Below are 24116 nucleotides of genomic sequence, written 5' to 3' on the forward strand. Positions count from 1 at the left end.
ACTCTGCCCATTTTTAAATCAGATTATTTGTTTTGTTTTGTTTTTTTGGTGTTGAGTTCTGAGTTCTTTATAGATTTTGGGTATTAACCCTGTATTGGATATATCATTTGCAGATAATCTTCTCCCATTCAGTTGATTGCTTTTTTTTTTAACTGGTAAAATACACATGACATAAACTTTACCATATTCACCATATTTAAGTGTATAAGTTCATGGTTCACAGTGTTGTGCAACTCAGTGCTCTTTTGAATAGAGAATCATGATTTTCTGTCAATTTGTTTATTTTTGCCTAACTAATTAGTCTACTCTATGAAGTTTCCCCCTCCTCACAAAGGATAGCAATTAAGTAGAGAGGAAACTTTGATGCATTCCACCACAATTTATATATCTTATAAGTGCTTCCATATGATATTTGTCATTGAAATATCCATCAATCTGGACAATAAATTGTTTTTTGGTTTATTATGGACTTTCTTCAACAACATGAGATATGTCATCAATTACATCAATTTATCAAACTTGGAGAATGAAACATTTTGGTTTCTCATATTATGTCTTACCTTAGCATTTTACTTTCTATATTTACATACTAGAATTTTGAGGTTCATACCAACTGGGATTTTTACTTTTCTAGTCAGAAGTTTTGCTATTCATGACTTGTTTTCTGGGCCTTTTAATTGAAAGTGACTTTTTTAAAACTTTAAAAAGTTTTTCACTCTGGGATTCCAAAGACCACTTAAAATTATTTGTTCCTTTGCTGAGATTCATAGTTCAGTGTCTTCAATTATCCTAGACCATTGCTGCATTTGTAAGTTATGATTTTTCGTTACTAACTTTATCAGAATTACTTAGGCCTAGAATTCCATCTCCTGCTTTATATTCAAAAATCCCACATTTGATTGTAGGTCATGTTTGTAAAACAGGTATTGATTAAGTGTAGAGCAAGCAAACTATACAAGGAAACCACAAAAGAAAAATGAAATCTTTATAATACAGTTTACTTTGAGCTTACATTGTTTCGCAATATTTACAACATTACAAAGTAACAGAAGCATCTGAGTCATAGCAGGTACAAAGTCCTTCCTTAGAATTTAAATTTACTCCTTGATCTGTTGTATCAGGAAAACGTGTTTACTTTCAGTTGGCTGTGGTAAGCGGAGGTTGGTGGAAATTAGAAGATTCAGTTGAGGAGGGAGAGGCTGATGCCATAAACACATCCTCCCTCTTTCATTACTGTTGAGACACCAGTTATCAACAGCCTCCCCTGGTTTTCATCAAAAACAGAGTGGACTCAACCACGTCCACTGCCATATAGATGAACGACCTCTAGCAAAATTACTAAAAAGGCTGCTTGATTACTGTTCATCACTGCAAGTGCTGGCATTGCATGGAAATGGAAACTTCTTTAAAAAAATTTATTTCCCAATCTCTTCTGGAACCCATAGTAACATCTAAGAGAACACCTAATGACATGTATAAAAACCCCAGTAGAGAAATCTGCACTAAACTAAGTTCCTGAAGAGTGGGAACTACATCTTGTTTTGGTATTCTAAGCACTTAGCACAGTGCCTGTAAAAAAAATTTTTGTCGAACTGAACTGAACTCCTCTATAGTTTTGAATTTCTACCCATCCATTAAGATCTCATAATTAGGCTATCTTTATACCCTTTCTCTTTCTTCTCCCATCTCTTTGTCCATCATTCCCTAGTCTTGTTGTCAAGCAGAATCTTAATAGATGAGCTGGAGCATAAGTCCCAATAAAGCCTTGTTGGAGCCAAACTTTGAGTCTGATGCTGATTCTTCTAGCACGTGGAACTCAAGGACCCCAGGTCAGTAACAACATGAGGCATGTGAAGTCTGGTTGTCTCTTCTGGCAGTGTTAAGATTGATCAGTGGGATCAGTGCATTAGCCTGATCCCTCTAGTTGAAAGTTCCCTGCCAACTTTTCACCTGAGGGACTCAGCAGCTGTTGATGATCAGCACCATCACCACGCTCATTGGTTCATAAGGGGTTGCAAAATGCTGATATGCTAGTTTTACCATTCCTCAAACAATTATTAGAACTTGAAATAAAGAACTTGCCCTCATTATTTTTTAATACTCATTTTTATTTCATTACTTTGTCATTGTTGTTCTTTTTACTAAATTATTTCCTCTTTGGCTGGTGAGAGCCCCTCAAGTTGGGTCCTGTGTCTTTTAATGCCACTCACTAGCCTCTAACAGCTTCTGTGCCTTCTGACAGAAGATGTCTCTGACTTGCCTTAAAAATGCCCTTCCCCAGCCCTCTCTTCAAGGAGCCCTAGTTTCTTTTAATGGGAAATAGTGTGTAAAGAACATAATCTGGGCACTAAGGGGTGATCATTGCTTCTGGATTATCATGACTTCTAGGCCTTATCAGTGGAAGGAGAAAGGAGGTACATATATTCGTTTTAAATCTTAGTTTGTAGTGATATTTCCAATTCAAAGTTAAGACTACAAGGTTTTTTGCTTCTTTTTATTTGAACTTGGGCCTCTCTTAAAGTTATGACATTAACATAATTACTTATTTAATTAAGTCTAAGTATGTGTGTGTGCATAAAATAGTTGTCAAGTTAAGTGTTAATGTTATTAGAAGACTACTGAATCCTATTTAAGATTTTGTTTTTATCAGTTTGTTGACATTTTACTTACGATTGTTGCACCTATAGTCATAAGTGGGGTTGGTCTTTATTTTTCTTTTTACTATGCTGTACATTCCCGTTGTGTAGATTCCGATCATGGAGCTGTGTGGAGAGATTGTGCAGGAGAGGGATGGGGTGGGATGTGAGACCTCAGGAGGTTGCTGCACCTGCTTTTAAGTGCAGAAGATTCTCTGAACTCCATGAAGCTGTATGTACCTGGAATGCTTTGTGTTTCTCCTGTCCCAGTGTCCACTTGAAGGGCTCCATATTAGAACGTGTGCTGCAGAGACCCTTCCATAGGCTTTACCCTGAAGCAAATGCTGAGGTACTTTGCCCCAAGAATGAGGTACTGGCTCAATTTTTTTTGCCCTTTATTTAAATAATCACCTAATCCATGACTTTTCTTAGGTTCCACTGTGTATATTTACTTTGTGATCTCCCTAATTCCAGATACTTTGTCATCACCTATAAGTTTAACATTTCTTAAACTCCTTTAAGTTTTGCAGTTACTCTCTTCCTCTCTATTGTATATCTTCCAATAATTCTTCAGTGTTTTTATCCTTTTGATGGAATTCCACTTCACTTTTTGATGGTTCAATGGAATTATTTTTATTTTTATATTTTCACAGAAATGTTGAGAGGCAAGAGATATAAATTATATCGAATGTCAGTTATTGTAAACCATTAAATTTCTTTTTAGTAATTCCTGACAAATAGGAAAATTTTCTTACGTTGATTTTGTATCCGTTTGCTTTAATAAACTTTGACATTAGGTCTAGCAGTTTTTCAATTAATTTTGTCTACAAGGACAATCATTACATCAGCAAATACTGGCAGTTTTGTGTCTGCCACTTCAATATTTATAATTTCTTAATCTTTATTGCCTCCAGTAATAACAACACCATTGGAATATAGAATCCTTAATTTTATTGCAGACCCTAATGGGTTTGCCTGTAGTGTTTCACCATTGCATAAGGTATTTACTGTTAGTTTCTACCCTTTATCAAGTTAATGATATTTATTCTTTTCCTCGCTTGTTCATTTTTAAAAATTAAGAATTGGTGTTAAACTCACTAAACACCTTTTCCATTTCTTATCTTATGTTCTTTTGACCTATTACTTTAATTAAAGATTTTAGTGTCCTAAATTACATTGGTATATTAATGTTGAACACCTGTATATTTCTGGAATGATACTCACTAGGTCATATATGTTATTTTTTAATATACTGTGGTTTATGGTATGTGGTTTCCTAATATTTTATTTGGTATCATTAGGATATGTAAAAAAGTAAGATAGCTTATGGATTTCTTTCTGAGGCTCATCTTACCTAGTTTTTTGTTGAAGTGGACATACAATATTTTATTTGAGTGTCAGGTGTACAACATAGTGATTTGACAATTATACACATTACAAAAAGCTCACCACAGTAAATGTAGTTACCATGTGTCACCATACAAGTTATTCCGTTTTCATTGAATATATTAATGTAAGTAAAAATATTTATTTTTTCTTATACTGTACTATGTGTTTTACTTTTTACTTTTATATTTTTTATAAGCATGATTTTATATATATATATGAATTTCAATAAAATAAAATTTACTGTTTCCATTTTTCTGCACAATTTATTGAAGTACAGTTGATATGCAATATTATACTGGTTTGGGTTATAAAACATAGTGATTCAACAATTATATACATTACAAAATGCTCACCATGGTAAGTGTACTTACCATCTGTCATCATACATAGTTATTGCAATATTATTGTTGACTATATTCCCTATGCCCACTTTTTATCTCCATGACTTATTTATATTTTAACTGGAAGCTTATACCTCTTAAATTCCTTCATCCATTTGGCCCCTTTCTTCTTCTCCTCTTCCCGAACCTGGCAACCGCCAGTTTATTATCAGTATTAGTAAGTCTATTTCTGGATTTTTTTTGTTCATTTGATTTGTTTTTTAGTTTCCACATGAAACTGAAATTGTATAGTCTTTCTCTTTCTGATTTTTATTTCACTTAGCACCATATACTCTCTAGGTCCGTCCATGTTGTTACACATGGCAAGATTACATTTTTTTATGACTGAGTAATATTCTGGGTGTATGTGTGTGAACATGCATGTGTATATGTACACACCACATCTTTATCCATTCTTCTAAGGACACTTCACTCATCTGTAGACACTTAGGTTACTTGCATATTTGGCTATTGTAAATAATGCTGCTGTAAACAGGGGTGCATATATCCTTTCAAATTAGTGTTTTTGTTTTCTTCAAGTAAGTACTGGATCATATGGTATTTCCACTTTTAATTTTTTGAGGAAACTCCATACTACTTTTCCATAGTGGTCTCACCAATTTACATCCCCACCAATAGTGCACAAGGATTCCCTTTTCTCCACATCCTTGGCAATGCTTATTACTTCTCGTCTTTTTGATAATAGTCATTCTGACTGGTGTGAGTTGCTCTCTCATTGCAGCTTTGATTTGCATCTCCCTGATGATTAATGATGTGGAGCATCTTTTCATGTGTCTGTTGGCCCTCTGTATGTCTTTTTTGGAAAAACGTCTGTTTAGTTCCTCTGCCCACTTTTTAATCAGCTTATTTGCATTTTTGTGTTTTTTTTAGTGTTGAATTGTATAAGTTCTTTATATATTTTGAATATTAACTCCATATTGGATATATCATTTGCAAATATCTCCTCCCATTCCGTAGGTTACCTTTTCCTTTTGTTTCATGGTTTCCTTTGCTGAATAAAGGTTTTAATGTGATATAGTCCCAGTTATTTGTTTTTGCTTTGGTTTCCTTCCCTGAGAAAACAGTTTAAAAAAAAAATTGCTTATGCTGATGTCCAAAGTTTACTGCCTATGTTTTTGTATAGGAGTTTTATGACTTCAAGACTTGGATTTCTGTCTTTAGTCCATTTTGAGTTTATTTTTGTATATGGTGTAAAGAAATGGTCCAGTTTCATTTCTTTGCATGTAGCTGTCCAGTTTTCCCAACACCATTTATTGAAGACACTGTTTTATTCGTTTTTGTTTCTGTTAATTGACTATTTGTATATAGAAATTAACAGATTTCTGCATATTAATTTTGTATCCTGCAACTTTGCTGAATTCACTTATTAGATCTCGTAGTCTCAGTTTCCTATAGCCTCCAGCTCTCTTGGAATTAAGCCCGAATGATCTTCAAAGCTCCCAGAGTTAAGCCTGACTGCTTCTCAAAGACAGACAATAGGGGTGTTTGTGTTCCACTGCAGATCCTCCTGCATGGTGTACTCAGTGTGGAGCTGGATCCCCTCACTACTCAGAGGGTCTCTGCTTCCTCCTGCTTGTGGGTCACTTAAGCCCGTGGGTTTGGTCCTCAACCACATCTCTGCCCCCCCTACCCTTCTTGATGTGGCTGACTCTTTAAATCTTCAGTTGTAGCAGAGCCTTTCTGCTGGCCTTCAGAGTGAGCTGCACTATGTGTAATCGCTGCCTTCCTGTATCTGTGGGAGCAAGGGAGCTCAGTGTCCTCCGACTCTGCCACTTTCTCAGGTTCATCATCCAACCAAGTTTTGGATAAAAGTGTTAGAGTATTGCCAATAAGCTGGAGAGCTTTCCGTCTTTTTCTGTGTTCTGGAAAAGTTTAAATAAGAGAAAAATGATCTTTTTAAAAAGAGCTGGTAAAACTGTTGGGAGAGGGATTGAAATGTTTAACTTTTCTATTTCTTCTTAGCTATTATTTGAATTTTCTGTCACTCTTGAGTCAATTCTGATAATTCTATTTTCTTTGAAAATCCAGTTCTTCAAACTATTGATAAGTTACACGTGCTTTTATCCCTTAAGGTTCTAAGTGACAAGCCACGAAACCAACTGTGGCTAACTTTAGTAAAAGAAAATTCATCTGGAAGGTAATGGGATATTCACAGTATTGAGAGAAGGAAGGCACTAGACCAAAGAGCTAAGGACACTCAAGAAGAAATTACAGGGAAGTTTATCTTCTGGCTGGAGCAGTGTGACACGTAGGCTGCTGCTACTCTGCTGCAGGAAATGATTCCCAACTGTTCCTCCTGCCATCTTCTCACTTAACTCAGGACCCAAACCAGAGAGAGAGAGAGAGACTCTGCGATTAGTCCCAGGGCCCTCAAGGGAATGGAAAGATGCTGGATATGGATTTCTCAATTTCTATTTTGGAAGGTAGGTGACTGGAATTAACTCTCCCATCAAAACAACCCATAATAGAAAAAAAATAATTCCACAAAGAAAACTGGGAACCTATTATGAAGAAAAATGAATGTTGGCAGCTCCCTAAAAATGTCCACTTCAATAGATTTCCTGTAAAATTGCTTTACTCTCTTTTTTATTTCTCAAAATGACTCTATTTATCAAGCTCTAATACTGTTATTTTCTAGTTTATTTACAATTGCTTTCCTTTCTATCACTTCTGATTCCTTTTATTGTTTTGTAATAGTATCCTGAGTTGTATGCTTAATGCATTCTTTTCAGTGTTTTTGTCATGAAATTTTAAAATATAATTTGAATATATTAATGTCTTGTCTTTTGTGTTGTCTGCTTTCTAAACTTAAAAATTCCACCCCTTACCTGAAGTTTAATATTTGTTCCAATCAAATTTCTTTTAGAGATATGAACCTTGATTCTAGTTTTAACAATATTATGAAGTATATGAATAAGAATTTGGCCAGGACAACTGAAACTATTCTAAATATTTAAAGCAGAAAAGAGGATCAGAAATAGTTTACATTTACATGGGATGAGCAGCAATGCATTCACAGTTTTTCTGGAGGTCTTATCTCCTCTATCTTCTGTCCTAGTAAAGTCTGAAGAGACCTTGATTACCTGGACTTCCTGTAAAATATTACATTGTTCCATTACATTTATGGCATTACCTTGACCTAGAGCAGATAAACCTTCCTTGAGAGGGGAATCAGGAAACTCCCCTCCTTATCTTTCAGAGTCCACCATTGGCACCTTTCCAAACATGGTCCAGGAGAGGCTCTTTCAAAATTGCAGTGGAACTCCTCCTTCAAGGAAGGTTTTGCTGCCTACCTGTAAAGAGTGGTCAGCAGACACTTCTGACAGAAACTGTTTGTCAGACCTTCAGCTACAGAGAGCGGCTTCACCTAAAGCCATGCCTTTCTTCAGCACCCTACACCAGGTGACTAGGCAAGGCAGAGTGTCATGGTCCAGCCATTTCTGCCTGACACAGGGACACTGACAGGCCACACTCACCCCAGAGCTCCTCGTGAGCTGGCTCAGGCTGTTTTTCTCTCTGCTCAATCCTGCTCTTCCTCACAGTTTGGGTTCTCCTGAAGCAGACACAAAACAGAGTTTGGAGGATGAGGTACTTTCAGGAATCAACTCCCATGAAGTAAAGAGAGCATTCCTGCCATCACAATGCATTTCACAAATACAAATGAGTCCCGCAGTATAGTTGATACTGTGGTAAGAATACTTGTTTATCAAAGTTCTCTGTGCTCAGGGAAAACAGTTTGGTCACAGCACAGCCTATGCATGGTTAAGGAACTGTTTTGTTTAGGATTTTTTAATGTACTCAAAAGAGCCTTCACTATAATGTACATCTACTTCCTACCATCTCCAAGTCTTCAACATTAAGGAAGAGTACTATAATTTTATTTAACAAAGAAGATGTTTTCCCAGTGTAGTTTCTTTCTTCCCTAGGAAACTGAATTGAGTCATTGTGCAGTAACAAGGTGGGGAAATCAGTTTCATTTGGAGGAAACACAGTCCCTATTGGTCACCTCCCTCAGCTATTTACTGGGGAGGTCTTTTTTGGTTTCAGTTACGGTAAAACTCTGGATTTTTGCCAGAATTCTCTTCAAGTTCAAAAGTACAAAGCTCTTTAGGAGACTTTCTCTTTTTAAATATTTTTTCAGAGGTTAAAAATTAAATTTCAAAAGAATATCTGGGGGCGGAGAAGAGTCCACAGTAGAGACACAAACCCTGAATGTCTACAACATGAAGCTTGCCCGTGTTATTCTGTTACTTTTATGCTTCTACTTAAGTCTTTGCAAGGTAAGTAATTCAATATTTGTGCAAACTATTTTAAGTAAATACTTTAATATTATAAAAATACAGAAAAATCATAAAGATATTATTCTATCTTAGAGATTACATAGTTCAGTTACACAGTGGCAGTATACAGTCAATAAAAGAGAATTTTAATGTCCTGAAAGAGCTTTAAGAAATTGCCTTTTTTCATATGCTCTTATCTGTGCATAGAAATGGAAAGAACACGAATTTTACTGATATAGAGCTGTAGTGGACACAGTACTCATGTTAAACCTATAAGCATTTACCAAGGTCCTTCCATGTGCGAGGTAGAGTGCCCGGCAAATGGCAAGATGGTGCTCCTCCTTCAGGAGCCTTTAGTAACAGTTTGGAAAGATGATGTGAATGTGCCAATGAGGAAATAAGATTTAAATCACATTTGAAGATACAAGAGTAGGAACTGTTAGAAGTTACTATCATTTAATTGCTCGAAATGGAACAAGTATTATGTGTCAAAGGATTTTAATAGAGGAAAAATCCCTTCCTACTAGAAGGTCAGGAAGCATTTATAGACCAGGAGGGATTTGAGCTAGACCTACAATTCTGGATTAGATTTGATCAGTGGAGAGAAAGAGGAAGTGATTTCTAGCCTTTCCAGTTTGGAAAAGCAGCAAATGCTATGGCAGAAAGATGGCAAGTCACTGGGCTCCTATAGAAGAATAAATCCATTTGATCAAAGTGGAGAATTTGTGGGCAACTCAGAGAGTTAAAATTGAAATTACAGATTGTATAGCCAGGTTAGAAGTTCATCTTTTGAGGTTAGAAATGTTTAAGACATTTAGATGCTTAACTGATCATTGCCTACTTTTGTGATCAAAGCATTTTGAAACAGTATTCCAAAAACTGTTTTGTCTTACTGCCACTTTATAGAAGTAAATATTTTTTAAAACTACCTAAGTAACCACAATTACATGCTTGAAGTTTCTTGTAACTTCTAAAATAAATATGCAGTGTTTGTAACAGAGAACAAATAGAAATAAACTAATCGTTCATTGATAAGAAACTGATTATCTTAGCCCCATAAATGAACTATCATGTAGCCATTAAAGTGAGGCATTCTATATTTATTTTTAAAAAATAGCCTTACTAAAATCTTATTTTTGTTAAAAAAAATTTACACACATACAACTGCTTATATAAATGGCAATTTAAAAGTTCCTAGAAGGTATGTATCAAATAGATAGTAGTTGGTATCTGTGTAGTGGGATTACTAGTGATCTTTATTTTCTCTTTCATACATTTATTAATCTTCAGAATTCAGAAATTCTCTGTTTTGTTCATTCTTCATTTTTATTTTTTAAATCAAAATAAGTGGGTGTTACTTTAAAATAAGAAAAAATTGGTTTTGGAAAGAAGAGACATTTCAGCCATGTTTTTGATTCCTGGAACAGAAACAGAATAAAAAACAAAACTAAAAATAGTATTTCACTTACAGAAATGAAGAGCCTCTTTCTTTTCCTGACCAATCATCCAACATTAAAGTTGTCTTCATATACTTAAGAAATATTTTGAGAGAAGTTACCATATTTGTGAAAATTTCAGAACTTCCTAAAATATTCGTTTATAAAAGAATACTAGGAAATAACCATTTTTAAATGGAAGTTGCTATAGAGACAACATAAATGTGTTCAAAGAAGTTTTAAAATGTATCCACATTTTCAAAGTGAAATAAAGTATGTAGAGCTAGAAGAGATATTGTCATTTTGAAAGCATGGAGCAGATTTCATTCTAGAGAGTGAAGAGTCTCACCCCCTTTTTATATCAAAACATTTTGATGGACTGATTTGAAGGTGGATTATGTCAGCAACAGTGTGGCAGTGGGATAGACTTAAGTTGTTTTGAATAATGAAATGAGAATTCTGGTTTTATTGAACTTCTCAGACAAAGAGGTAAGGGGACTTGAGAAAGAATGGGAAGGCCCGAACACAGAGGGGAGTGTCTGCTATATTAATGAGCAAGGGATGCTAGGAGGGAAGCCAAGTGTTTCAGTCAATAGAGTCATATACTCTGGCAGTACTGCCTTATGACTTAATTCCTGATGGAAACCTTACATTTTTTTTCCTTATTTAGAGATTTGTTTTGTTTTGTTTTTGTTAAAGTATCATTGATAAACACAATCTTATGATGGTTTCATGTAAACAACACAGTGGGGAAACCTTACATTTTTATTTTACCCAAAAAGTTTACTACAAACCTTGGTTTACACAGATGGTACTTTGGAGAGAAAGAAGTAGGGTGATGTTCAGCAGAATGACAAGAGACTGGAAAGAGATTACGTACAAGAGGCCAAATACAATGCAGGAAGTGAGGTCTCACCAAAAAGGGCAGCATGGGCAAATCCAAACATTTGTCCCTACACACAGACACACACACACACACACCCCAACAGAAACACCAAGCAGACTGAACCAACTTTGTGAGAACTCCAGTTATCCGCCAAAGGCCTACAGCATGCATCCATGCAAAGGTAAAGGCAACTTAAAAATGGTAGGGAAATGTAGCATTTCCACTTGCCCTTGCCCTACCCTGCCCCTAGCTCAGTGGTAAGCTCGAGGATGGCAGTCCACATTCCCAGTGTGAAACTCTAGTCTGTGCTCTAGAAGCAGAGCAGACTATTTTTTTAAAACTGTGTTTGTTCTAACGTGCCTGGGGGCTACTTGAGATACTAATCCAATGTTCTTGTCTCTGCTTCATCTGAGAACGCAGAGGGAATGGCAACAGGCCTTCCTCAAAAGCATGACAAGGCAAACAACCTGAAGTCATGTGGAGCAAAAAATTACGGTTGAGACAAATATTACAGTGCCAAAGCCTAGGAGAAAAGTTAGGGGAGAGTTTCCACGGGAAATTAGGGCATATAAAGCCCCCGTGTATACTCAGGCTCAGTGCAAGCATGAAATTAGGGCTAAGACAGATTTGTAAATGGCCCGGCTGAATGTTGGAATGTCCCAACACACAGAGCTAACCTGGAAGGTCTGGATGCAGTTTTTGTTGTTGATTTGAAGGGTTTCTTTTCTTATTCTCTTCTTTCTCTTTTTTTCTCCTCTCTCTCCCCTTCCCTTTCTGATTCTCTCTGGCTTGTGTTCAAAGAAATCTTCGTCTAAACACTAGTTGAATAGTAAAGGCACAGGGGCTTCAGAGACCACACATGACAAAAGACAAACTTGACAGAAACAGTTCAGGAAAGTCACTAAACAAAGTTACAGTCTACCGCAGGTAAGAAAAAGCTGAAGAGAAGAAAGATTGACTTCAAGAGTTACTACATTCAAATATTCAAAATTATCAGTCCACAAAAAAGTATAAAGCATTCAATGAAACAAGAAAATACAGTCTATTCACAGGACAAATTAACAGAGATAGTTTCTAAGGAAAAACAGACCCTACCTAGGCTTACTAGACAAAGACTTTAAATCGGCCATCTTAAATGCATTCAAAGAGCTGAAGGAAAACAGGAGGATGATGTATGAACAAATAGATAGCATCAGTAGAGAGAGAAATTCTAAAATGGAATCAGAAATTCTGGAGCTGAAAAATAATAGAATTGAAAAGCTCACTAGAGCATTTTCATAGCAGATTCTAGCAAGTAGAAGAGTAAGTGAACGTGAAGATCAGCCAGTTAAATTATCCATTCCGAGGAAAGGAAAGGAAAAAGAATGAAGGAAAATTAACAGGGCCTAAGAAATCTGTGGGATACCATCAAATATAGCAATACATACACAAGGGGACTCTCAGGATTAAAAGAGAGAATGGGTCCAAGAGAATATTTGAAGAAATAATAGCCAAATTTGATAAAAAATAGGAATCTACAGATTCAAGAAGCTTACCAGCCCCAAGAAGATAATTCAAAGAAGTCTACATCATTATAATGAAATTATTAAAAACCAAAGAACAAAACAGAAAATCCTAAAAGTAGAAAGAGGAAAGCAACTCATCATGGGCAAGTGATCCTCAATAAAATGAGCAGTATCTTTTTTTTTTTTTTTGAGAGGGCATCTCTCATATTTATTGATCAAATGGTTGTTAACAACAATAAAATTCTGTATAGGGGGTCAATGCTCAATGCACAATCATTAATCTACCCCAAGCCTAATTCTCATCAGTCTCCAATCTTCTGAAGCATAACGAACAAGTTCTTACATGGTGAACGAATTCTTACATAGTGAATAAGTTCTTACATGGTGAATAGTACAAGGGCAGTCATCACAGAAACTTTCGGTTTTGATCACGCATTATGAACTATAAACAATCAGGTCAAATATGAATATTCGTTTGATTTTTAGACTTGATTTATATGAGGATCCCACATTTCTCCCTTTATTATTATTATTATTATTTTTAATAAAATGCTGAAGTGGTAGGTAGATGCAAGATAAAGGTAGAAAACATAGTTTAGTGCTGTAAGAGGGCAAATGTAGATGATCAGGTGTGTGCCTATGGACTAAGTTTTAATCCAAGCTAGATAAGGGCAGCAAAACATCCACGGGTGCAGAAGATTTCTCTCAAAACTGGGGGGGTGAGGTTCTGAGTCTTACCTCTGTTGATCCCCAATTTCTCATCTGATGGCCCCCCTGCGACTGTGCCTCTCTTAGGTTGTTCCTCCCTTGAGGAATCTTACCCGTCTCTGGCTAACCAGTCATCTTCCAGGGCCATACAGGGAAATGTAAAGTTGGTAACTGAGAGAGAAGCCATATTGTTTGCAAAGGTTAGCTTTTTACTTCTTTGCAGATATATGCCCTGTGGCTTCTATGCCCAGCACTTGTCTCGAGGTATCTTTACCACCTAGAGGAATTATGATACTCGGTAAATTCGATATGAGGCATGAATTCTACTTAAGGGTTGTAATTAGGAAGGAAGAAGAAAAGCTATAGAGGTAGTATATGGAAGAAAACATGGGAGGATTGATTATTTCTTTGACATATCTTCTTGTAGAGTACCTTAGGCATGTATAGGTTTTAAACTACTAGCTAACTTGCGCACACATATTAACATAATAGGAATATGGTGACATAAACAATGCAAATCTATAATTACCAGCCATCTCCAGTGGAGCCAAGAAAACCAGTTAGGCACCCTAGGCATTTGTGAAAATTTGTCTATGATATGATGGATATTGTCCAACTGTACTTGAACAGTCTCAGAGAAGTCAGACAAATTAAAGCAACCCATTTCTGGGATCTGTTCACATCCCATATGTTCTTTTAACCGTAGATAGTCTATAGTCATAAGATTTTGGAGTGCTACAATTTGTACCCCTCCCAACTCCTGGTTGAGTTCCAACAGTACAGATCCGGTCAAATTCGTTGTCTCACTGTATGCACATGCCAGCCTAGACATCTCCCTCCTCATTCCAATGGCAAGTCCAGGAAACGGTGGGGTGGACGCAGCCACGACTGCAGCATCGCCCAGATCCCTGTGGAGGCTTTTTGATGATCATCCCCCGGCACGAGTCCTCCAGGGAGTGCTGATGCCGGAAGCTCCTCCTCGTATCGTATCTTAGTTCATTTTCTGGGTATCCAAGCTAGGCCTTGATCTTCTGCATAGAAACAAACAGACCCTTTGCCCACACTTTGACATGCCCTCTATACCACTGTGTAGAACTCATTGGAAGTCAGCACACAGGAACTGCTTTTTTTTTTTAATTAAGAGAAAGGAATATTATCAGAAAAGAGTACCTCCATAGCTGATCATCTGACACCCTTTAAGTGATCAACATTAAGGATATTTAGAGCATGCGTTGATCTTTGATTTACCAATAGTTTTATCCTATCAAGGAGTAATCCCCCTTTTCTTTCTTTCTTTCTTTTTTTTATTTTTTTATTTTATTTTTTAAATCTTTAATCTACACTTACCTGAAGAATACTATGTTTACTATGCTCTCCCCTATATCAGGTCCCCCCTAAAAACCACATTACGGCTACTGTCCATCAGCTTAGCAAAATGTTGTAGAATCACTACTTGTCCTCTCTGTGTTGTGCAGCCCACCCTCCCCTTTCTCCCTCCCCACCCATGCCCTTTCTTCCTCCCCCCTTATCCCTCCCTGCCCACCCATCCTCCCCAGTTCCTTACCCTTTGGTACCTGTTAGTCCATTTTTGGGTTCTGTAATTCCACTGCTGTTTTGTTCCTTCAGTTTTTCCTTTGTTCCTATACTCCTCAGATGAGTGAAATCATTTGGTATTTCTCTTTCTCCTCTTGGCTTATTTCACTGAGCATAATACTCTCCAGCTCCATCCATGTTGTTGCAAATGGTTGAATTTTTCCACTTCTTATGGCTGAGTAGTATTCCATTGTGTATATGTACCACATCTTCTTTATCCATTCATCTACCGATGGACATTTAGGTTGCTTCCAATTCTTGGCTATTGTAAATAGTGCTGCGATAAACATAGGGGTGCATCTGTCTTTCTCGAACTTGATTGCTGTGTTCTTAGGGTAAATTCCTAGGAGTGGAATTCCTGGGTCAAATGGTAGGTCTGTTTTGAGCATTTTGATGAACCTCCATACTGCTTTCCACAATGGTTGAACTAATTTACATTCCCACCAGCAGTGTAGGAGGGTTCCCCTTTCTCCACAGCCTCGCCAGCTTTTGTTGTTGTTTGTCTTTTGGATGGCAGCTATCCTTACTGGTGTGAGGTGATACCTCATTGTAGTTTTAATTTGCATTTCTCTGATAATTAGCAATGTGGAGCATCTTTTCATGTGTCTGTTGGCCATCTGTATTTCTTTTTTAGAGAACTGTTCAGTTCCTCTTAATTGGGTTATTTGTTTTTTGTTTGTTGAGGCATGTGAGCTCTTTATATATTCTGGACGTCAAGCCTTTATCGGATCTGTCATTTTCAAATATATTCTCCCATACTGTAGGGTTCCTTTTTGTTCTATTGATGGTGTCTTTCGCTGTACAGAAGCTTTTCAGCTTAATGTAGTCCCACTTGCTCATTTTCACTGTTGTTTTCCTTGCCCGGGGAGATATGTTCAAGAAGAGGTCACTCATGTTTTGTCTAAGAGGTTTTTGCCTATTTTTTTTCCAAGAGTTTAATGGTTTCATGACTTACATTCAGGTCTTTGATCCGTTTTGAGTTTACCTTTGTATATGGGGTTAGACAATGGTCCAGTTTCATTCTCCTACATGTGGCTGTCCACTTCTGCCAGCACCATCTGTTGAAGAGACTGTCATTTTGCCATTGTATGTCCATGGCTCCTTTATCAAATATTAATTGACCATATATGTTTGGGTTAATTTCTGGAGTCTCTAATCTGTTCCACTGGTCTGTGGCTCTGTTCTTATGCCAGTACCAAATTGTCTTGATTACTATGGCTTTGTAGTAGAGCTTGAAGTTGGGGAGTGAGATCCCCCCTACTTTATTCTTCTTTTTCAGGATTGCTTTGGCTATTCGGGGTCTTTGGTGTTTCCATATGAATGTTTGAATTATTTGTTCCAATTCATTGAAGAATGTTGCTGGTAATTTGAGAGGGATTGCATCAAATCTGTATATTGCTTTGGGCAGGATGGCCATTATGAGGATATTAATTCTTCCTAGCCATGAGCATGGGATGAGTTTCCATTTATTAGTGTCCCCTTTAATTTCTCTTAAGAGTGACTTGTAGTTTTCAGAGTATAAGTCTTTCACTTCTTTGGTTAGGTTTATTCCTAGATATTTTATTCTTTTTGATGCAATTGTGAATGGAATTGTTTTCCTGATTTCTCTTTCTATTGGTTCATTGTTAGTGTATAGGAAAGCTACAGATTTCTGTGTGTTAATTTTGTATCCTACAACTTTGCTGTATTCCGATATCAGTTCTATTTGATTTGGAGGGAAGTCTTTAGGGTTTTTTATGTACAGTATCATATCATCTGCAAATAGTGACAGTTTAACTTCTTCTTTACCAATCTGGATTCCTTGTATTTCTTTGTTTTGTCTGATTGCCGTGGCTAGGACCTCCAGTACTATGTTGAATAACAGTGGGGAGAGTGGGCATCCCTGTCTGGTTCCCGATCTCAGAGGAAATGCTTTCAGCTTCTCACTGTTCAGTATAATGCTGGCTGTGGGTTTATCATATATGGCCTTTATTATGTTGAGGTACTTGCCCTCTATTTCCATTTTGCTGAGAGTTTTTATCATGAATGGATGTTGAATTTTGTCAAATGCTTTTTTCAGCATCTATGGAGATGATCATGTGGTTTTTGTCTTTCTTTTTGTTGATGTGGTGGGTGATGTTGATGGATTTTCGAATGTTGTACCATCCTTGCATCCCTGGGATGAATCTCACTTGGTCATGGTGTATGATCCTTTTGATATACTGTTGAATTCTGTTTGCTAATATTTTATTGAGTATTTTTGCATCTACATTCATCAGGGATATTGGTCTGTAATTTTCTTTTTTGGTGGGGTCTTTGCCTGGTTTTGGTATTAGGGTGATGTTGGCTTCATAGAATGAGTTTGGGAGTATTCCCTCTTCTTCTATTTTTTGGAACACTTTAAGGAGAATGGGTATTATGTCTTCTCTGTGTGTCTGATAAAATTCTGAGGTAAATCCATCCGGCCCTGGGGTTTTGTTCTTGGGTAGTTTTTTGATTACCGTTTCAATTTCTTGAGCAGTATCTTTTTTTAATCAGAAACCATGGAGGCCAGAAGAGAGTGGGATGACATTTTTAAAGTGTTGGAAGAAGAGAGCTGCCAGCCAAAAATTCTGTATCTTGCAAAGCTATCCTTTAAAAATGAGGTAGAAATTAAGATAAACAAAAGTTTATGGGATTAGTTGCTAGTAGACCTATCTACAAGAAATGCACTAAAGAAAGGGAATCCTTCGAGCTGACTGAAAGGCCACTAGACAGTAACTCAAAGCCATAGGAAGAAGTCTTAAAACTCCAGTGAAGGGAATTACCTTCATAAGGGAACATACCTCAGATATGTTGCAGGTTTGGTCCAGAACCACAATAAAGCAACTATCACAATAAAACAAGTCAAATGAATTTTTTTGGTTTCCCACTGCATATAAGTTATGTTTACACTGTACTGCTGTCTATTAAAGTATGCAACAGCATTGTTTTTAAAAAAGTGTACATACCGTAATTTAAAAATACTTTGTTGTAAAAAATGCTAACCATCATCTGAGCTTTCAGTGAATTGTAGTCACTGATCACAGATCGCCATAACAAGTATAATGATGAGAAAGTTTGAAATATTGGTGAGAATTACCAGAATGTGACATAGAGACATGAAATGAGCAAATGCTGTTGGAAAATGGTGCCAGTTGACTTGCTCGACACAGGGCTCACCTCAATTTCCTTTTTCTGCACCACAGTTTGGAAACTCCTTCAAGGCAATCAAATGGAACAGATGTGGGACTAACCTCATTTGTTTCTTAACTCTCAGGGATTACCTCTGTTTATTATTACTACTGATTCTACAGGGATTATTTCTGATGTCCAGTGTCCTGAAAATCATTGTTTTCTATATTTTGTCCATTTCTTGGTTGTTTTAGGCTGAAGGGTAAATCTGGTCCCTATTACTCTATCTTAACTTGGAAACAGAAGAATTCCCTTTTAATTTAATTTTAATTTACATAGCCACATTTTGTTAGTGGCTATCATATTAGTAGCACAGTTAACAATTGCTGAGGTTGCTGGTTGAGTTTGAAAATACAAACATAAACCTCAAATAGCCAATTATTTTTTTACTTATCCTTTAATAGACATTATATTATAAATGGAATTTAATTAAATCAGCTCTCTGTTTGGCCCTGATAATAGACACTTTCATATATACAATGTGCTGGAATCTTCAATCTCACTTCAGGTATAGTTCCTATCTTCAAAGTCTGTGTTACTACATTTTCCTAAATTCAAATCAATTAAAAATAAACAATGATGTCACAATGAATAGTAAGGATGAAGAAACAAAAGTTGTGTTTTCAGATTAGTTATTCTAATAGCCATTGGAATTTTTACTTTTAAAATATAAAATAGTAAAACAGTACAGACTGAAAGGTGAAATCTTTTATCTGCTGAAGGCAAACAATGGTTCAAACAGGAAATATTTTACTGAATTTGAATATCTTTACAATGAAATTTATTCTTTTTTATTAATATATATAATTGTTAAACCGTAACATTACTCATTCTACAACAGACCTATATACAAGTATATATACATTTTCATTGAATACATTAATATAATTAAAAATAATTGTTCCTTATATTGTACTATGTATTTCACTTTTTACTTTTATATTTTTTATAAGCATGAATATATATATATATATGAATTTCAACAAAATTAAATGTTTATTTACATTTTTCTGCACACACTTTTTTTAATTGAAGCATAGTTGATATACAATATTATACTGGTTTTGAGTGTACAACATAATGATTCAATAATTATATACATTATGAAATGCTCACCATGATAAGTTATCATCTGTCACCATATAGTTATTACAATATTGACTGTATTCTCTATGCTGCAATATTCATCCCCATGACTTATTTATTATGTAACTGGAAGTTTGTACCTCTTAAACACCTTCACCTATTTTGCCCATTCCCCCTGCTCACTCCTCTAGCAGCCACCAGTTTATTCTCAGTATTTATGAGTCTATTCCTGGATTTTTTTGTTTTGTTTTTAGATTCCACATAAAAGTGAAACCATATGGTATTTGTCTTTCTCTTTTTGACTTATTTTACTTAGCACAATATACTTTGTAGGTCCATCCATGTTGTAAATGGCAAGATTACATTCTATTTTATGGCTGAATAATATTCGTGTGTGTGTGTGTGTGTGTGTGTGTGTGTGTGTGTGTGTGTGTGCGTGTGTCACATCTTCTTTGCCCATTCATCTATCTGTGGACACTTCACTCTTCTATGGATACTTAGGTTGCTTCCATATTTTGGCTATTGTAAATAATGCTGCTATAAACATAGGGGTGCATATAACTTTTCCAGTTAGAGTTTTTGTTTCCTTCAGGTATAATACCCAGAAGTGGCATTATTGGAAAATATGAGATTTCTATTTTTAATTTTTTTGAGGAAACTCCACACTATTTTTCCATAGTGGCTGCACCATTTTACATTCCTACCAACAGTGCACAAGAGTTCTCTTTTCTCCACATCCTCACCAACACTTGTTATTTCTTCTCTTTTTGATAATAACTATTCTGACTGGTTATTTTACTGAGGTAATATCTCATTGTGGTTTTGATTCACATTTCCCTGATGATTAGTGACATTGAGCGTCTTCTTATGTGTCTGTTGGCCACCTGTATGTTTTCTTTCGAGAAATGTCTATTCAGGTCTTCTGCCCATTTTTTAAACAGATTTTTTTTATGTTGAGTTGTATGAGATCTTTACGTATTTTGAATATTAACCCTTTATCAGATGCATCATTTGCAAATATCTTCACCCATTCAGTAGGTTGTCATTTCATTTTGTTGATGGTTTTCTTTAGTATGTAAAAGATTTTTAGTTTGACATAGTCCCACTTTTTTTTTTAATTAATTAATTAATTAATTTAGTTTTTTGAGAGGGCATCTCTCATATTTATTGATCAAATGGTTGTTTACAACAATAAAATTCTGTATAGGGGACTCAATGCACAATCATTAATCAACCCCAAGCCTAATTCTCAACAGTCTCCAATCTTCTGAAGCATAACGAACAAGTTCTTACATGGTGAACAAGTTCTTACATAGTGAATAAGTTCTTACATGGTGAACAGAGCAAGGGCAGTCATCAGAGAAACTTTCAGTTTTGATCACGCATCATGAACTATAAACAATCAAGTCAGATATGATTATTCATTTGATTTTTACACTTGATTTATATGTGAATCCCACATTTCTCCCTTTTTTTAAAATATATATGATTTTATTTTTTAATTAATAAAGCTGAGGGAAATCATAAATTGAAAAAAAGAAATAAATTCAAGAGCATTATTATGGATCATTAATTATATAGCTGCAGGTCCGGAGTTTTATCAACAATCTGAAATCACTGGAGACAACATCACAAGAGAGATCATTTGAATACAAGCTGGTTAATACAGGATAGAACATACTGAGAACAGAATATAACATGCCCTAGAAAATTCCTGTTAGTAGCCATAAGGTATCTGAAGGCAAAGGAGGTCTCATAATTTGGTGAGTAAAACTAGAATTAAGAATACTCTTGTACTTAGTGTTTGTTTGTTTTACCCATCCAGGTATCCCCAGGACTAGGAGAAACTCGGGTTTAACTTTAAACAGAAGAACCTTAAAAAGTTCTCTTGACATCATCCAGAATGGATACACAAACCTTATATCACCATACATTTCCATATTAATTATGCTTTTTTTTTTTTGAGAGGGCATCTCTCATATTTATTGATCAAATGGTTGTTAACAACAATAAAATTCTGTATAGGGGACTCAATGCACAATCATTAATCAACCCCAAGCCTAATTCTCAACAGTCTCCAATTATCTGAAGCATAACAAACAAGTTCTTACATGGTGAACAAGTTCTTACATGGTGAATAAGTTCTTACATGGTGAACAGTGCAAGGGCAGTCATATCACAGAAACTTTCGGTTTTGATCATGCATCATGAACTATAAACAATCAAGTCACATATGATTATTTGATTTTTTTTTCAAGTAAACCCTTTTTAATTTTCTTTACTTTTAAAATCAACTTTAAGATATAATTTACATCATGTAAAAAATGCATGCATTTTAAGTATACATTTGATGAGTTTTTTTTTTTTGAGGGGGCATCTCTCATATTTATTGATCAAATGGTTGTTAACAACAATAAAATTCAGTATAGGGGGGTCAACGCTCAATGTACAATCATTAATCCATCTCAAGCCTAATTCTCGTCAGTCTCCAATCTTCTGAAGCATAACGAACAAGTTCTTACATGGTGAACGAATTCTTACATAGTGAATAAATTCTTACATGGTGAACAGTACAAGGGCATTTATCACAGAAACTTTCGGTTTTGATCATGCATTATGACCTATAAACAATCAGGTCAAATATGAATATTCGTTTGATTTTTGTACTTGATTTATATGTTGATCCCACATTTCTCCCTTTATTATTATTATTATTATTATTTTTAATAAAATGCTGAAGTGGTAGGTAGATGCAAGATAAAGGTAGAAAACATAGTTTAGTGCTGTAAGAGGGCAAATGTAGATGATCAGATGATCAGGTGTGTGCCTATGGACTAAGTATTAATCCAGGCTAGACAAGGGCAGCAAGACATCCACGGATGCAGAAGATTTCTCTCAGAGCAGGGGGGGTGAGGTTCTGCGCCTCACCTCTGTTGGTCCCCAAATTCTCACCTGATGGCCCCCCTGCCACTGTGCCTGTCTTAGGTTGTTCCTCCCTTGAGGAATCTTACCCATCTCTGGCTAACCAGTCATCTTCCGGGGCCATACAGGGAAATGTAAAGTTGGTAACTGAGAGAGAAGCCATATTGTTTGCAAAGCTTAGCTTTTTACTTCTTTGCAGATTTATGCCCTGTGGCTTCTATGCCCAGCACTTGTCTCGAGGTATCTTTACCACCTGGAGGAATTATGATACTCGGTAAATTCGATATGAGGCATGAATTCTACTTAAGGGTTGTAATTAGGAAGGAAGAAGAAAAGCTATAGAGGTAGTATATGGAAGAAAACATGGGAGGATTGATTATTTCTTTGACATATCTTCTTGTATAGTACCTTAAGTATGTATAGGTTTTAAACTACTAACTAGTTTGCACACACATATTAACATAATAGGAATACGGTGACATAAACAAAGCAAATCTATAATTACCATCCGTCTCCAGTGAAGCCAAGAAAACCATTTAGGCACCCTAGGCATTTGTGAAAATTTATCTATGATATGATGGATATTGTCCAACTGTACTTGAACCATCAGACAAAGCAGCCCATTTCTGGGATCTGTTCACATCCCATATGTTCTTTTAACCATAGATAGTCTATAGTCATGAGATTTTGGAGTGCTACAAATTGCACCCCTCCCAACTCCTGGTTGAGTTCCAACAGTACAGATCCGGTCAAATTCGTTGTCTCACTGTATGCACATGCCAGCCTAGACATCTCCCTCCTCATTCCTATGGCAGGTCCAGGAGATGGTGGGCTGGATGCAGCCACAACCGCAGCATCGTCCAGATACCAGTGGAGGCTTTTTGATGATCATCCCCCGGCACAAGTCCTCCAGAGAGTGCTGATGCCGGAAGCTCCTTCTCATATCGTATCTTAGTTCATTTTCTGGGTATCCAAGCTAGGCCTTGATCTTCTGCATAGAAACAAACAGACCCTTTGCCCACACTTTGACATGCCCTCTATACCACTGTGCAGAACTCATTGGAGGTCAGCACACAGTAACTGTCTTTTTTTTTTTTTTTTTTTAAGAGAAAGGAATATTATCAGAAAAGAGTACCTCCATAGCTGATCATCTGACACCCTTTAAGTGATCAACATTAAGGATATTTAAAGCATGCGTTGATCTTTGATTTACCAATAGTTTTATCCTGTCAAGGAGTAATCCCCCTTTTCTTTCTTTCTTTCTTTTTTTTTTTTTAATTTTTAATCTACACTGACATGAAGAATACTATGTTTACTATGCTCTCCCCTATATCAGTTCCCCCCTAACAACCACATTACGGTTACTGTCCATAAGCTTAGCAAAATGTTGTAGAGTCACTACTTGTCCTCTCTGTGTTGTGCAGCCCACCCTCCCCTTTCTCCCTCCCCCACCATGCATGCTAATCTTAATTCCCCCCCTTCTTGTTCCCCCCCCAAATCTCCCTGCCCACCCATCCTCCCAAATTCCTTTCCCTTTGGTACCTGTTAGTCCATTTTTGGGTTCTGTAATTCTGCTGCTGTTTTGATCCTTCAGTTTTTCCTTTGTTCCTATACTCCTCAGATGAGTGAAATCATTTGGTATTTCTCTTTCTCCGCTTGGCTTAGTTCACTGAGCATAATACTCTCCAGCTCCATCCATGTTGCTGCAAATGGTTGGATTTTTCCACTTCTTATGGCTGAGTAGTATTCCATTGTGTATATGTACCACATCTTCTTTATCCATTCATCTACCGATGGACATTTAGGTTGCTTCCAATTCTTGGCTATTGTAAATAGTGCTGCGATAAACATAGGGGTGCATCTGTCTTTCTCGAACTTGATTGCTGTGTTCTTAGGGTAAATTCCTAGGAGTGGAATTCCTGGGTCAAATAGTAGGTCTGTTTTGAGCATTTTGATGAACCTCCATACTGCTTTCCACAATGGTTGAACTAATTTACATTCCCACCAGCAGTGTAGGAGGGTTCCCCTTTCTCCACAGCCTCGCCAGCTTTTGTTGTTGTTTGTCTTTTGGATGGCAGCTAT

General features: G+C 36.3%; 1 protein-coding gene across 4 annotated transcripts in view; it reads left to right on the top strand.

Annotated features, from left to right (window-relative positions):
* The first annotated feature begins 6830 nt into the window (after window positions 1–6830).
* Window positions 6831–24116, top strand: part of CFI (complement factor I) — an 85975-nt gene continuing 68689 nt past the window's right edge. For 2 of the 4 annotated variants that reach the window (XM_037001174.2, XM_073237187.1), the window contains exon 1: window positions 8514–8706. In XM_037001174.2, coding sequence (XP_036857069.1) covers window positions 8650–8706 — 57 coding nt within the window. In that variant the 5' untranslated portion in view covers window positions 8514–8649. Of the gene's footprint in view, window positions 6850–8513; window positions 8707–24116 lie in introns of those variants that run through there. The other 2 variants (XM_073237184.1, XM_073237186.1) reach the window with 2 other exon arrangements.

The sequence above is a fragment of the Manis javanica genome, chromosome 5 (genome assembly GCF_040802235.1).
Source record: "Manis javanica isolate MJ-LG chromosome 5, MJ_LKY, whole genome shotgun sequence".
NCBI classification, from domain to species: Eukaryota; Metazoa; Chordata; class Mammalia; order Pholidota; family Manidae; genus Manis; species Manis javanica.